We start from the raw sequence: 13,373 nt of genomic DNA, 5'->3' as shown, positions 1-13,373 counted from the left end.
TAAAAACATAAAACAAGAGGAACACAATGTTACAAAGAGCCAAAGCCCGTTTCTTTTTTGTCTGATGTCTTATCAGGTCGGTTATAATTTGTTTAAAGAGCACGTCACTTGAAATAGTGCCTTAGTAAAGGATCAATGAATGATTCGTGTTCCAGGTTTTCCATATAATCATCTCATGAAAGTTTTGGTGCCTCTTAGGCAGGTTTTTTTACAAGAGCATACATGAAATCACTGTAGTTGACATTAGCATTAACACCAATATCTTCCAGTTTCCCCCACACATTTTGAGACCTCTGGCATTTTAAAACTAAATGTGTTTACCAGTTTCACCCTTATCACAATTTTCAATACTGCACTATATAGATTTAACACAGCAGCTCCATTTGACCACAGCTTTGACTGCTAGTCTGCCAAAACAAAATCTATAAAACACAAAGTACTGAACAGTGAGACCACTAAAACCCAACCTCTAATCAATTTTTGGGGCCGATATCAGTGCTGCTATTAGGGAGTAAAATTATTCCGAAATGTATATAGTGGCAAATATACACTAATGTTTTAAAAGAACCCTGAAATGGAGATTTCAAACACTTGCAAAAATTAGTTCACAAGGTGCATATGGGACAACATATACGCCATATCCTTATCCAGTATGTTTTAACACACACACTGTTAACCAATTTCAATTACAGTAGTCTCTGTTTCACTGTATCATTGGGAGCCGGCTACCATCTGCTTCAGTTTCAAACTTGCCCAGGCAAGTAAAGGAAACGTGCAACATCATATTCTGCAATTCATCCATCACAATAGTGAAGTTATTGTCTGTTGAAATACAGTTTGTAGTTCAATGGTTGCTCAATGATTTGCACTTTTTTTTATTTCCATCAGTTGAGTAATTTGTGTTTAGTCAAACATCTTCTCTATCATCCTGTCCTTGCTACATCAAAATGATAAAACTGAACAGATCAGTTTGTCTTTAATTATTTGGGTAAATGTAAAAAATTGAGAGACCTTAAATTCTTACTCTCTTAGGGTCTTTAAACCAACAGCTTTACCTAATCAGTACTTATGTTCAAAATGACAAACAGTTAGTCCTTGTATCTGAGTAGGAGGGGATCTCTTCTCTTAAAGGTCGTCTTTCCACATTAATGCTAAGATGAAGTTTGCTCACGTTTTGTTCCAGCTTTTCCAAGCGGGCCACATTAAACTTAGACTCGAAGTGCTGGCTGTATTTTTGCGTCTTTACATTTTATGTGGAAACCAAGCGAGAACGCCAGCGCACTCCTGTAACACTTTCCACCCCTGCCACTGACACACAGTGTGAATGCAGGGCTAACAGCTCACATGTGGCTACTACCATCACATCCAATTAATGTTGGGCGTTAACAAGGAGAATATTACAATATCAGCCCTGCATGAAATAAAATTGCTTGTCTAAAGATAATCACTCAGCTATCTAAATGTAACTAAAAGGAAAGTGGGAGGAAACTGTCAGCCAAGCACAGTCTGTACAGCCCCACAAAGTCCTGAGAAGAGGACTATCTGGGCTGCATCATTTTCAACATAAAGTGCAGTGAATTTCTTGATACATTATCCATTGGTAAGCTGAAAACACAAATAACCCACCACCTTATATCCAGTCTTATTGGTAGCTGTAACTGAGGCAGGTGTAGTGGTAATAGGGGTTGTAACACCAGTACTTCAATGAAAAACTATGCTCTCACCTTCAAAGCCCATCCTCTCCAGCAGGTTCAGCGGGTACCACATGAGGGGTTTGTTCCCGACAGGCAGCATTGCTTTGGGGGTGTTGTATGTCAGATCAGTCATACGAGAACCCCCACCAGCCGCCATCAACACCGCCTGGAGCTCCATGATGTCTGCTTGGATCGCCTGAGAGAGAGACGGAGATGAACAGATAGATTCACTCACATTACCTGACAACTTAGATTTAAAAACTGCTGTGTGTATACAGGTGCTTGTATATCAGACATATATAAAGACATAAAGTTGAATAGACACTTGATACTTCTGTTGGTAAAGAAATGGAAAACACGACGTGCTGTGAACTGTGGTTTTATATGTACTTTAACATGCTTTAGTGACTAAACATTTAAGCTAAAGGACTAGTTCACATCAAAGAAGGCACAGCCAAAACATCTGTGTGTTTGATTAACAGGACTATGGTCATCAAAGGAGTGAAGACGCAACATTTTAGTCCTAAAATCCTAAATTAGGAAAAACGATAATATCATGTGAGACCTTTAAATAATTTGTGGGGTAACATTTTTTACAGTGAGAATATGTAACAAAGACAGGATACAGTCAGGTGAGGAAGGGGACTTTGGAATATCTCTCAAAACTCATATGACAGGTAAATGATGAACATGGGTTTTAACATTGTGTGTGATGAGGTGTATGGTTACATTGGTGTGGCAGCAATTTAAACTAACATAGACACATAAACATAATACTTAACGACACAAATATAGATGTGAATAAAAAACAGCTAATTTTTAATGCAAAGCCTAGAGATTATTACCATTTAAAACATTTTAATTACACTATATGACTAAAGTATGTAAATCAGACTGCTGTCCCCTTTGAACTCCTCAGTTAGACTATAACAACAGATTAAGCGAGATGCAATTTAATGTGTTGGTCCTACCATTATTATCTTTTGTTTTGTTTTTTTGTTTTTTACTTTTACTTGTTATAACCAGTGTTTACAAAAAAGGTATGCTTTATTTGTCCTTTCCTCAAAAATGCCTAATTTGCAGGCTACTCCCCTTTTTACCCAGTGACATTGCAATTTTTTCCACTGTAATTACAATGATTGTACCTGATTCATACAACCAAATTACACTGTATAATAAGTATCACCTCATCACCTCACCCATCTTTTCATTTCTGTGTATTCCCTGAGAAGTGTTACTAACAAAGATGACACTTGTAAGCCGTGTGTTGTGCTCTCTGTACAGGTGGGTAGTATAGATTCACTTTAGATTATGCAAGCATGGTCGTTTTTTGCAAATATGGCACAGAAAATCATAAGTCAACCCCTAAAATGTTTTTATATCATGTTAAAATCAGACAGGTCATCCACACAGCACTGACTCCTTTCGTTATCTGACACAATCAGCGGTACAGTGGCATATGGACACTCAGTGAAACATCTGAATTCACACATGGCGTTAACAGGGAGAAAAAATGTCATGTTGACCCGCTCAATGTGAGAAAAGTGAGTGTAAATGTACCTGTCAGCGATCCCAATTGATCCGCTGCCACTCGAAATGACAGCAGCGTTGGACGCATGCAGCTAAATTGGTCGCTGTCACTGTTGTTAGCACTTGGCTAACGATTAGCACGGAGCACCGAACGATACAGCGGCTTCAGGGACAGCTCACAGGCCGCCGGACGCGTCCTCCGAGAAGCTAAACACCCGCCCAGATGAGCGGCGGAGGCAGACGTTCAATTATCCGTTCAATTCTTTGACAGAGCTCACGTAAAAGTAAGCTAACAGCTAGCTTGGGATGATGACACCTGTGAGCTTTCGGTGAAATACGTCCGTGTGGAAAACGACTTCCTCCGTACAATGGTTCCTACCGCATTTCTGCACACGAGTGGAGTTTTGCCTTCGACTGCAGCTCACAGATCACAGAAGTCAGTGTTATTTCTCTGTTAACAAATTATGAAAAGCTTTATAAAACATGAACTATAAAATATGTGTTGAAAAGTTACAATCGATGTTTACAAACCTTTACACTTGCCTACAGGTGCGCTATGTAGTTGTGGGTAAGAAATGTTAGTCAGAAGACAAATATGTGCATTGATATATTTTTTTGAATGCTAAAACAAACTAAATTCAACAAATCAGATAGTAGATTCAGTTAGGGAAAACAAGAATATAATGAGTTTGTATTATTACCTCGTGAATGTTGTAACAGTTGAAATAAATCTTCTCCAACTCTAGTGCCCCTTAAAAAATGGTTCATAAAGCATGCAATTGTTTGTTAGCCATTAACTAAAGTGTAATTGGTGACAAATTTACCATTTATTAATGTGTTACCACAGAGGTTTAATCTATCCTATAAGAGAAAGAAAAGACAGATCATTTAAAAAATGGATAAAATAACTGTAAATAACCTGTTTACATTTTCAAATACATTGGGAATGTAAGTAAATAAATAGTAGATATAATATATTAAAGTTTCTAATAGTCACCTACACAAGGTTATAGTCTACTTTTCTACATATACATATATAATAAAAGAAGAGACAAGAGCAGAATTAAACTAAAACATTTTGTTAACGTCCCTTACTTTATTCATCGTCATTTTTGCTGACAAACAATATAGACAAACAAAATAGAACCTTGTTGAGATTAAAACATTAAAGGACTGTTTCATAGATTTTAACTTGATGATCATGGTAAAAGAGGCAAATGTTAATGCAAAAAAAATACTGAAAAATCTGCCACACTAAATACAGTGTAGCATTACATAAAATCTGGGGGGCATCCAGAATCACCAGTAACCCAATCATTTCTGGTTGATGGTAAAAAAAACATCATCAGCATTACCGCTCTATGGAAAACTCATCATCTGCTTATGCATCATGAGCATTTAAGTTTGACGGCCTGGGAAATAAATCAATTTCTCACCCAGCTGTGCAACCATAATGATAGAAAAAGGTGATGAGTGACTCAACTCTTGAGTTGTTGTTATTCATTTTTATAGTTCACATTCTGGATTTTTTATTTTTCCGCTGCTCTCTGCAGCCAAACGTCGAAACAAATAAAGAGCCTAACATCTTCTGCCTTTTCTTCCCTTTTTGACCATAGCAGAAGTGATGCCTTGGCTTCACACATACACAGAGTGGTGTGAGCAGATTAGCAGCCAGAAGCCACCCAGCTACTCCTCCAGACTTCAAGCTTGAAAACCCCCAATTCACAGAGCTGAGACGTAACAGCAAATTGAGCTCGGGGAATGTGGCTTTGGTTTTGTTTGCTCTGGCCAGGAGATGAGCTTGACTGCTCAGTGCTGCTTGCTCGAACCCAGAAGAGCGAGAAAAAAGGAGGTAAGAAGAAGAAGGGGGGAAAGAGGAGAGGAGGAGACAAACAAGCTCGTCCGTCTGTTGTTGCCTGAATGCCAGAATAATGCGATAAAATAATAGTGGGAGGAGGGGAGCCTGATGGGCTGACATGTTGGAGGAGGAAGAGAGAGGAAGTGAAAACAAGTTAGGGACAGAGCTTCCTAAGGGGTCCTTCAGTAATGAAGGGAAAAGAGAGGTGAGAATGAAGCTTGGGGAAGAGGGAGACAGCCAGGAGAGGAGTGATCGAAGATTCAGAGACATAGAAAGAAATATACATGAACACAGATACAGAAAGACAAAGAAAGCGTTGGATAACAGATGTTCAACCAGAGAAACATTCAGGCAATTACAGTATCTCAATATGTCCTCCTCGATCCGCAGATCAGAGACATTAGGCAGTATGCCAGGACGGAGAACACATTTATGACAATAAGAAAGCTGCAATGGTTACATTAGACTAAGCCAACACAGTGTCAGCGACAATCTCATCAGTACGCTTTGCTCACTGCCCAAAGTTAAGGACCTCGGTTATTGGTTAAAGAATCGGTTGGTGGAGCCCTTCTTTAAATGGATAGCATTTAATTTACCCATTTATTCAATTTTTTTTTTTGCGTTAATCATTTTTTCACCCCTATTCTTTTCCATTTACGTTTAGCAAAATGATACACAAATAAGTACATCAGTAATAAATTAAATACATGAATGAATAAACAAGAAATAAATTGGGAAAACAACTGGGAAAGTATCCATCTATACACTGTTAATGCCTACATTTAGTTTTGGTATTATTTTTGGTGCATTTAATAGCATAATTGCATACTTACTGAGAGGCTTATTGAGGTTAATAAGCGGATTTGCCATTTCGCTTCCTGCTTTTTGTAGGTCATCAATACATTATCAATAAAGCCAATTGTTTCGTTCTCTGTGGCGTTGCTGGGGTCACTTGAATTTATCTCTGATGTATTCATGAGATGTTCAGTGCTGGGACTGTGAACCCTTTAGTCACAATAAGACATAAACTCCAGTGTGGATCAAACACACTTACATAATGTAAAACCTAAATAAAACCCTTAAATGTCAAATTGTGATGCTGTTACCTTATTAGGAGATACTGAAAACAAATCCTCTCCCAATAAAACTACTGCAACCTTAATAATTTGACTTTGCAGGCCAGCTGATGGCATTTTCAGAAGAATTTACACTCATAACCAAGTAAACCCAAATGAAATCACTTATCCTGCAAATATTAATATTTATAAATGAGCTCAGGGTAAATATCAGTGTAACAGATTATACATTCCAGTGTCCTCAAGCTATGAAAGGTCCTTTATGCTTTTCTGCTTCCCCTCTTCACCCGCGCAGTTTACAAGGTGTTGTCAGTGTGCAGGTGGCATCCCTCTCTCTTCATAAAAAAGGGGGATCTGGCACCAAAAAAAAAAAAAAAAAGAAGAGGCAAAGATGCAATAAAAGTCAACCCAAACCACTGACACTCACAGAGATTACTGCTTGGCTGGTTTACCACAGAGCACTGAAGTGTGCAAGACATTCCACATTCAGCTAAACTGCAGGACTGGGCTGCAGTTTTTACTGCTGTCGCTGAGCGCTCGCATGACAAGACGTGCACGTGTCTGTAAAAGAGACAAAAGGTGGATGACGGCGTCTATTTCATTCTCTTCCCATAAAAGAAGAGGCTGTGCCAGCACATGCTGCTACATAGAGCTGCTGCAAATGATTACTTTCATTATCGATTAATCAGCAATTACTGTCTGGATTCATTGTTTAAAGGTCCGACTTGTAAGAAAGTACATTTTTGAGTCTTTATCCCAACTTGTCAAATACTGACGATTTGGGCCTGTAGGTCAGCAACCAAGCATCAATATTTGACATCCTGGGTATGAGACTCAAAATGTCAAGTCATTTTTTTCATGTAAAAGATGTCAAACAATTGTGAAAAACGCCAATCACAATTCCGGAGCCCAAAGTGCTTCTTTTGTCTAACAGTCCAGAAACCAAAAAGACTCTTCATCTACTATCACACTGAGGAGGAAAAGCAGCAAATCTTTACATTTGTTCTACTTTGTATGGCTTTTTATTGATAGGTCAGCTTGAGACATGACAGGAAACAGTATGTGGGGAGGGCTGACATGCAACAAAGGGCCCCCGGTCAGGACTCGAACCCGGGGTCACTGCAGCGAGGACAAGGCCTCTGCACATGGGACACCATGTACCAACTGAGCTAATTGGCACCTTAATCCTCACATGTAAGATTCTGGAACCACCAAATGCTGAATATTCATGCCTGAAACCACCTAAATAGCTGGCAATTCATTTTCTTACATCAACTAATCAATAAATCACTTGATTGTTACAGCATATCTCTTTTGTTGTTAGAGAGACACTCCTTTTGCTTAATCTCATTCTTCATTTGACACATTCATTATAAGAAGATAAGTGCGTGTGATAGACAGAGACAGATTGCGATTAAGGTTTTCTTTCCTCTCTTGTCTGTGAGAAACAGCGGAAAAAAGAAATGTTGAACATGAGGGTGAGAGCCTTCACAGGCAACTGCAAACCCACTGATCCCTTGCGTTTTTTGCATGTCGTCAAAGCTGGGCTAATTTGTCAAATAAAGACATCCATCTCGGCGATGAGTGGGGTGGGGGGGGGCAAATGAAAAAGACACAAACACGGAACGCCGCAAGACAGAAACAGATGGATAGGCCTGAGAACAGACGTGGAGACAAGTGTGCAGGTCTGGTCGCAGAGTGACTTGAAAATGGAGCCCTAAGATCTCCCTCTGATTTCCTCCTCCTTCCTTGGCCCTGTCGCCGCGTCTTGTAAATCATTCTCAATTCACTGAAACAAGCCAGTTGGATTAGCTTGGTTTAGATCATAAACATTTGCAGCGCGGACCACCCAGGGAGGGAGCAGAGCCAAGGCGAGCGCGTATGTGTGCGGGCGTGCGCGTGTGAGTCGCACTGGGGCGTGTACGTGTGTGTGTGTGTGTGTGTGTGTGCAAAGCCTCCCTCTGAGTTTAGAGGTGGGCACTGCAGCACATAGATGTTCAAATGTGGTCTCATACACATGCAAGCACACACACACACACACACACACACACACACACACACACACACACACACAGGCATACTTATAGTGTGGTTTGTGTTTGCGCCACTTCCAGGGCCAGTGCACTGTGGGGCCCTCACCGCTGCCGTGGAAACCAAAACAGGCCCGTTCACCCAGTGTCAGAGATTAACACACACATACACACACACACACAAGCCACAGATAAAGATGTCTCCCTGGTCTGCTGCTTAAACGATGCCGCGCATATTTTCTTTTTGCAGTAATCCCATTTTCCATGCGTGTGCGTGTGTGTGTGTTTAATTACAGCGAATGTATTTTCTCTCATTGTTTACTCATAACATTCTTGTTATGTAAGGTTTTACAAGACACGGGTGATTGTCTTTTTGGAGCGAAAAACCCCAAAACCATCACTTCTTAAAAAAGCAGCTGCAAAGCGTTAAGTGTCATCGACCCAAACAACTGTGATATGAGGCATGTTTTCCAAGGACTTTCACAAATAAATGCTTTTTTTTTTTTTGTCTTCCAAGAGTTCAACAGTCTGCGTCACCAGACCTTGAAATTCATTCTCTCTCACTCAAGCAACAGTCGGAGTAATTCTTCTCTCGTTTCTCTCTACATGCAGGAGCGAGCCGAGAGCCAAGCCGGTGTCAGAACCAGGAAATATCTGGGCTGGGTTTTGAACAGCGAGAGTGGGAAAAGCTGGGCGACTCCCTGCCGCAAGGCACTGGCACATTTCTCTGTTCGCTGCTTGTGTGTCTAACTGTGTGTCCGACTGAATTTTTAACTGTGAGTGTTGTCTTTATACCTGTCTCTTAAATGAACCGCTGCTCTCTTCACTTGCCTTAGCGGACAGTCCCGTCTGTCTCCCTGACATTTGCTTCTTTCGTACCTGGCTGTCGTGTATCGGCCCAAATGTACAATGCCTCATTTTCAAGAAACGTTAGGTTCAGTTTCTAAATCAGGATCTGCAATTTTACTGTATATGTTCAACAGCAGGCGATAATGAAGTATCGCCTCTTGTGTAACGGAGTCGAGCTTTTGCCTGACTCCACGTACGTTGTTTTTTAAGTAAACTTAAAATGTTAACTTGAGTTAACTTCAAATATATAGAAGGTTATGCAAAAGGGGTTTGTCGTCTTATGATCAGGCTCAATGGTATATGTGTGGTATGAATATGTATGGCTGATGTGGAGGTATTGATAGATTTTACAAAGAAAAAGGTTTAAACTGAAGAAAGACAGATATTAGGAATAAATAAACATAAGGAACAATAATATGAGACAAAGGACAACTGAGAGAAAAGGACTCCCATCATGGTTTTATCACAATGTTGAAAAAGCAGTTTCCCCATCTTCAGTGTGTGTGTGTGTGTGTGTGTGTGTGTGTGTCTGTCTGTCTGTCTGTCTGTCCACATGTTTGCTCTGTGTAGTCGGGGGACCTCCCAGTGAGTGGACGGTCCACAAGACAGAATATGGGCACTAAAAGACTCACACGTAGACAGACAGAGACAGACACACTGACGGTCTTTGTCTAGAGATTGTAAATGTTGTAAAACAGAAACACGTCAATTTGAATCAAGTCAATTTCTTATTTTGCACAACATCGAAACGTTGATGAGACAGTTTTTGTATAGAGCAGGTCCAGACCACACTCTCTGCCTCAGGATGTTACACCTCCTTCAAATAAAAGTTCTGGAAGCGTTTGGGGGGAAAAGATTTTTCTCAGATCAGTCCAAATGAAATCACCTTCCAGAAATAAGATCATCAGACCTGTCAAGTCACGTATCATTACTTTAATGTGCATATTTTTTGTTTTTTTATGCTGCATTTTATTCTGACATACTCTTGTAATCCCTCCCTTTTAATAACTTGTTGATATCTAGTGTGATATTTGTATTAGAAGTATTCGCAACTGTAACACTGAATGTCCGCCACTCCATCTCCATCAATAATTAAACAAGTATTTCTTATTCTGATGTAACACTATAGTAGCTCATATTATACCATATATATGTTATATTATGTTAATGTAAGCTTTTGTGTTGTGGATCAATTGGGTGTAATAATGTACACAAGAAGAGGTATTTCTTTTTGTTTGAATACAATCAAATGAAACACCAATTCATTTAGAATAGATTGATTGGTAGGAAATGATGTGCTAACAATGATTGGGGGGAAAATGAGTCCATATATAATAATCAATATGATTAAAATGGCACAACACATTAATGTCTGTTAGGATTAGCATTTAAACTCTATTACAAATTGAAAGATAAAACTGCTCTATAGTAAAAAGAAAATCCCAACTCCTCTTTTGTAATAACAAACTCCCAAAGAGTCTAAAAGCACTGAGAGCAACAATTCATGATGCTTTAGTAAATCACTTCTCTCTCTTTTTGAAATGTTTCATGGGTAAGCAATGACTCAGCAACGGGTTTAGCTCTTTTTATATATAAACCTGTCCCGTTTTATGGACAACACACCCAAAATATTTGGTCATGTTTGATCTCCTTCTATCTGGTGGCCAACATGTGGAGTTAAACTTTCCTTCTCTTTCAGCAAAAACAAAGTGTGCAGACACATGCACGCACACGCGCACACACAAACGTACACACACGCACACACACACACACAAAAATCTTCTTTTCAACCGAAATAAATGTTTATAGCATTCCAAACATTTTGTGTGTCAGACAGTATGTGTGGTCCTGTCTGCACCTAGCATGAGGTTTGAGGTTAAGGTGTTTGTCTGCTGGTGTGTGTGCATGTCCATGATGTGTGCGTGTGTATGTGTGTGTGAGAGAGAGAGAGAGAGTAGAAACAATGAACTGAGGAACACCCATGCTTGCTTCCGAGATGTTTGTGTTTTGAAAAAAATGGAGAAAGAGAAATAAGAACAACAAGAAAAAAGAAAGAAAAAAAAAGTCTGGGGGTAATTTACCGGATCCAAGCTGTTTGGGAACATTGTGGCATGGAGGTTAGCACAGAAACAAATATTGAGGGCAAGTTGAAAATTCAGCAAAGGGGAGAATGTTGACAGAACTGTTGGAGGTCGCACAAAATGGTGAGAGGAACACACACTTTCATACTTCCTAAGAAACAAACAGATGGTACGTGCTCAATTCTGAAAGGACTAACACTGGTCAAGGACATTCAAAATGTGGAAAACCAACTATATCTTTGTTATATATTGTATATTGTATTTTTGAGTTGTGTACTTACTTGATCCCAAATGTTTTTGGAGGAGAACCTCAAGAAATTTAGATTTCCTCACTCCATTTATCCGCCTGTTGCTATGACTTGGGTGATGAACTGGATGTTACCTAATGTAACATGAAGAAAACTTTACATTATATCCTTAATATTTCTGTCTGAGTGATGCAGATTGATTTTTAATAAGCAAGGGCGGTCGTTGAACGATGAAACCAACAGCTCCCATGATTCCCTGTGATGTGAGTTTAAAACAATATAATGTTTGTTTGTTTTTTTCAATTTTCATTTTCTGTTTAATAAGTGTGAATGCATTGTCAGAGTTGTTATCTAACTGAAGTAATTCAAAGGTATTCTCTATGTGTCTGCATTATCTTTCACCATTAGTAATTTGTAAAAGCAACATTATGTAGAAATCGGCATTTTGTGTGATTTGGGCAGTGATTTGGTGGTTGTAGCACAGTGGATCAGTGTTTAGCACGATCAATTCATGGCTGAAAAGACCTTGACCAGAGTCCGATGATCCTCCATTTGTATATTCCTCCATATCTCTGTGGGTTTCCCCCAGGATCCTCCCACAGTATAAAGGCATGCAGATGGAGTGAACTATTGACTCAGCAGACTGTAAGTGTGAATGTGTTTGCCCGATTACGTTAGCGCCTGTAAAGGACTAACTACAGACCCAGACTCACTCCCCATCAACTGATATCCAACACACTGAAATAAACGGAGAGAATAACAACGTCTGCACCGTGTATGAACCATAAGAATAGGGGCACCGGCCATGCTTTTATTCGCATATAAATCAGACTCGTGCTGTAAAACTATAATAACGCAGCCCAAATAACAGTAAAGCCATTCAGTAGCAAATAGTGCTGCACGCCTTTCCAGCATTTCACAAATCTCTGTGTTATTTCCCCCAAAGGACTGTAATGCCAGGCACTATAAAATACATGGAAACAGTTGTTTGCATTTAGAGGCTGTTAAACAAAGTAAATAGCACAACACACACACACACACACACACACACACACACACACACACACACACACACACACGTAGGCATATTCACACACACACACACGACCATACACATATTTGCTGGGCGCACAATTGATGATTCAGATAACACCAGTACGTCTCAGCACATCATTACCTGGTTGAATAAAGTCCATGTCTGACTCACGGTCTGCTGTTTTATGCTAGGAGTTACATTTTATTTGTGTTTTAACTTTGGCTAACATACGGTACGAGTAGTTTGGTGTTGGGGGCTTTTCAGCATTGTTTACTGCCAACGCCAGTCGAGAACTGTAATCGTAAGCATTCGCTCCCTGACCTTATATTCATTGGTGGCTAAATGTGTATTTTTCAAAATCCTTTCTGCTTTTGGACCACACTAAATGAACGGCTCTTTATCGGTCGGTCTGCTGGTAAGTTGGTCCACAGCTTTAGCTGGGACTGAAATATCTCAGTTGGGTGGTTTGCCCTGAAATTTTGTGCAGACGTTCGTGATCCCCTGAGGAAATAATGACTGACTTCATCTGATGCCATCATCAGTTAAAAATAAAAAAGATTCCAGTTCTTTGGCATAAGGCTTTCAGGATTTCAGATTTACTTTACGGGATTATTGTGACCAAACAAACTCACCATAATGATATCACTGTGATATCTATAAACAAAAATTAAGGAATAAATAAATCCTATTAATCATATCTTTCTTTAACTTTATTTGCTTTGGGTTTTGTCTCTTTTTTTGTATAGGGACTAAAGTATAGGGACGTGGAGAGAGTCTGTAACCGTAACTAAAATAAGTGTAAAAAAAAAAAAGAACAATAACTAGCAACAACTTAAAGGTCATCAGGGTGGTTGCGAATGGGTTATTGAAATCCGTCCAGATTTTCACTGTCCATCATATTTTACAGTTGATGATCAAACAGGGAGCTGAATGAAAGTTTGTCAGATTCTGTACATTCACATGAAATGCAG

The 13,373-nt window shown here is 39.5% G+C and overlaps 1 protein-coding gene and 1 long non-coding RNA gene across 4 annotated transcripts in view; one reads left to right on the top strand and one right to left on the bottom strand.

Annotated features, from left to right (window-relative positions):
- Positions 1-3,554, bottom strand: part of eif2b3 (eukaryotic translation initiation factor 2B, subunit 3 gamma) — a 30,201-nt gene extending 26,647 nt beyond the window's left edge. The window contains exons 1-2 of the mRNA XM_037084951.1: positions 3,255-3,554; positions 1,725-1,890 (exon numbers count right to left, since the gene is read on the bottom strand). Of these exons, the coding sequence (XP_036940846.1) occupies positions 1,725-1,872 (148 nt within the window). The 5' untranslated portion in view covers positions 1,873-1,890; positions 3,255-3,554. The remainder of the gene's footprint in view (positions 1-1,724; positions 1,891-3,254) is intronic.
- On the top strand, positions 2,923-11,341 carry LOC119011646. Of its 3 annotated transcripts, none has more exons than XR_005072241.1 (3): positions 2,923-2,978; positions 4,841-5,076; positions 8,801-11,341. It is a non-coding gene; the product is annotated as an uncharacterized LOC119011646 (long non-coding RNA). The 3 variants fall into 3 exon arrangements; XR_005072240.1 differs by lacking the exon at positions 2,923-2,978 and adding an exon at positions 3,524-3,660; XR_005072239.1 differs by lacking the exon at positions 2,923-2,978 and adding an exon at positions 3,544-3,660 and having other exon boundaries at positions 4,844-5,076.
- Positions 11,342-13,373: the final 2,032 nt, after the last annotated feature.

The sequence above is a fragment of the Acanthopagrus latus genome, chromosome 21 (genome assembly GCF_904848185.1).
Source record: "Acanthopagrus latus isolate v.2019 chromosome 21, fAcaLat1.1, whole genome shotgun sequence".
In the NCBI taxonomy this organism is placed as follows: Eukaryota; Metazoa; Chordata; class Actinopteri; order Spariformes; family Sparidae; genus Acanthopagrus; species Acanthopagrus latus.
Note: the sequence above shows the minus strand (reverse complement) of the source record. Positions and strands in the feature narration are given on the sequence as shown.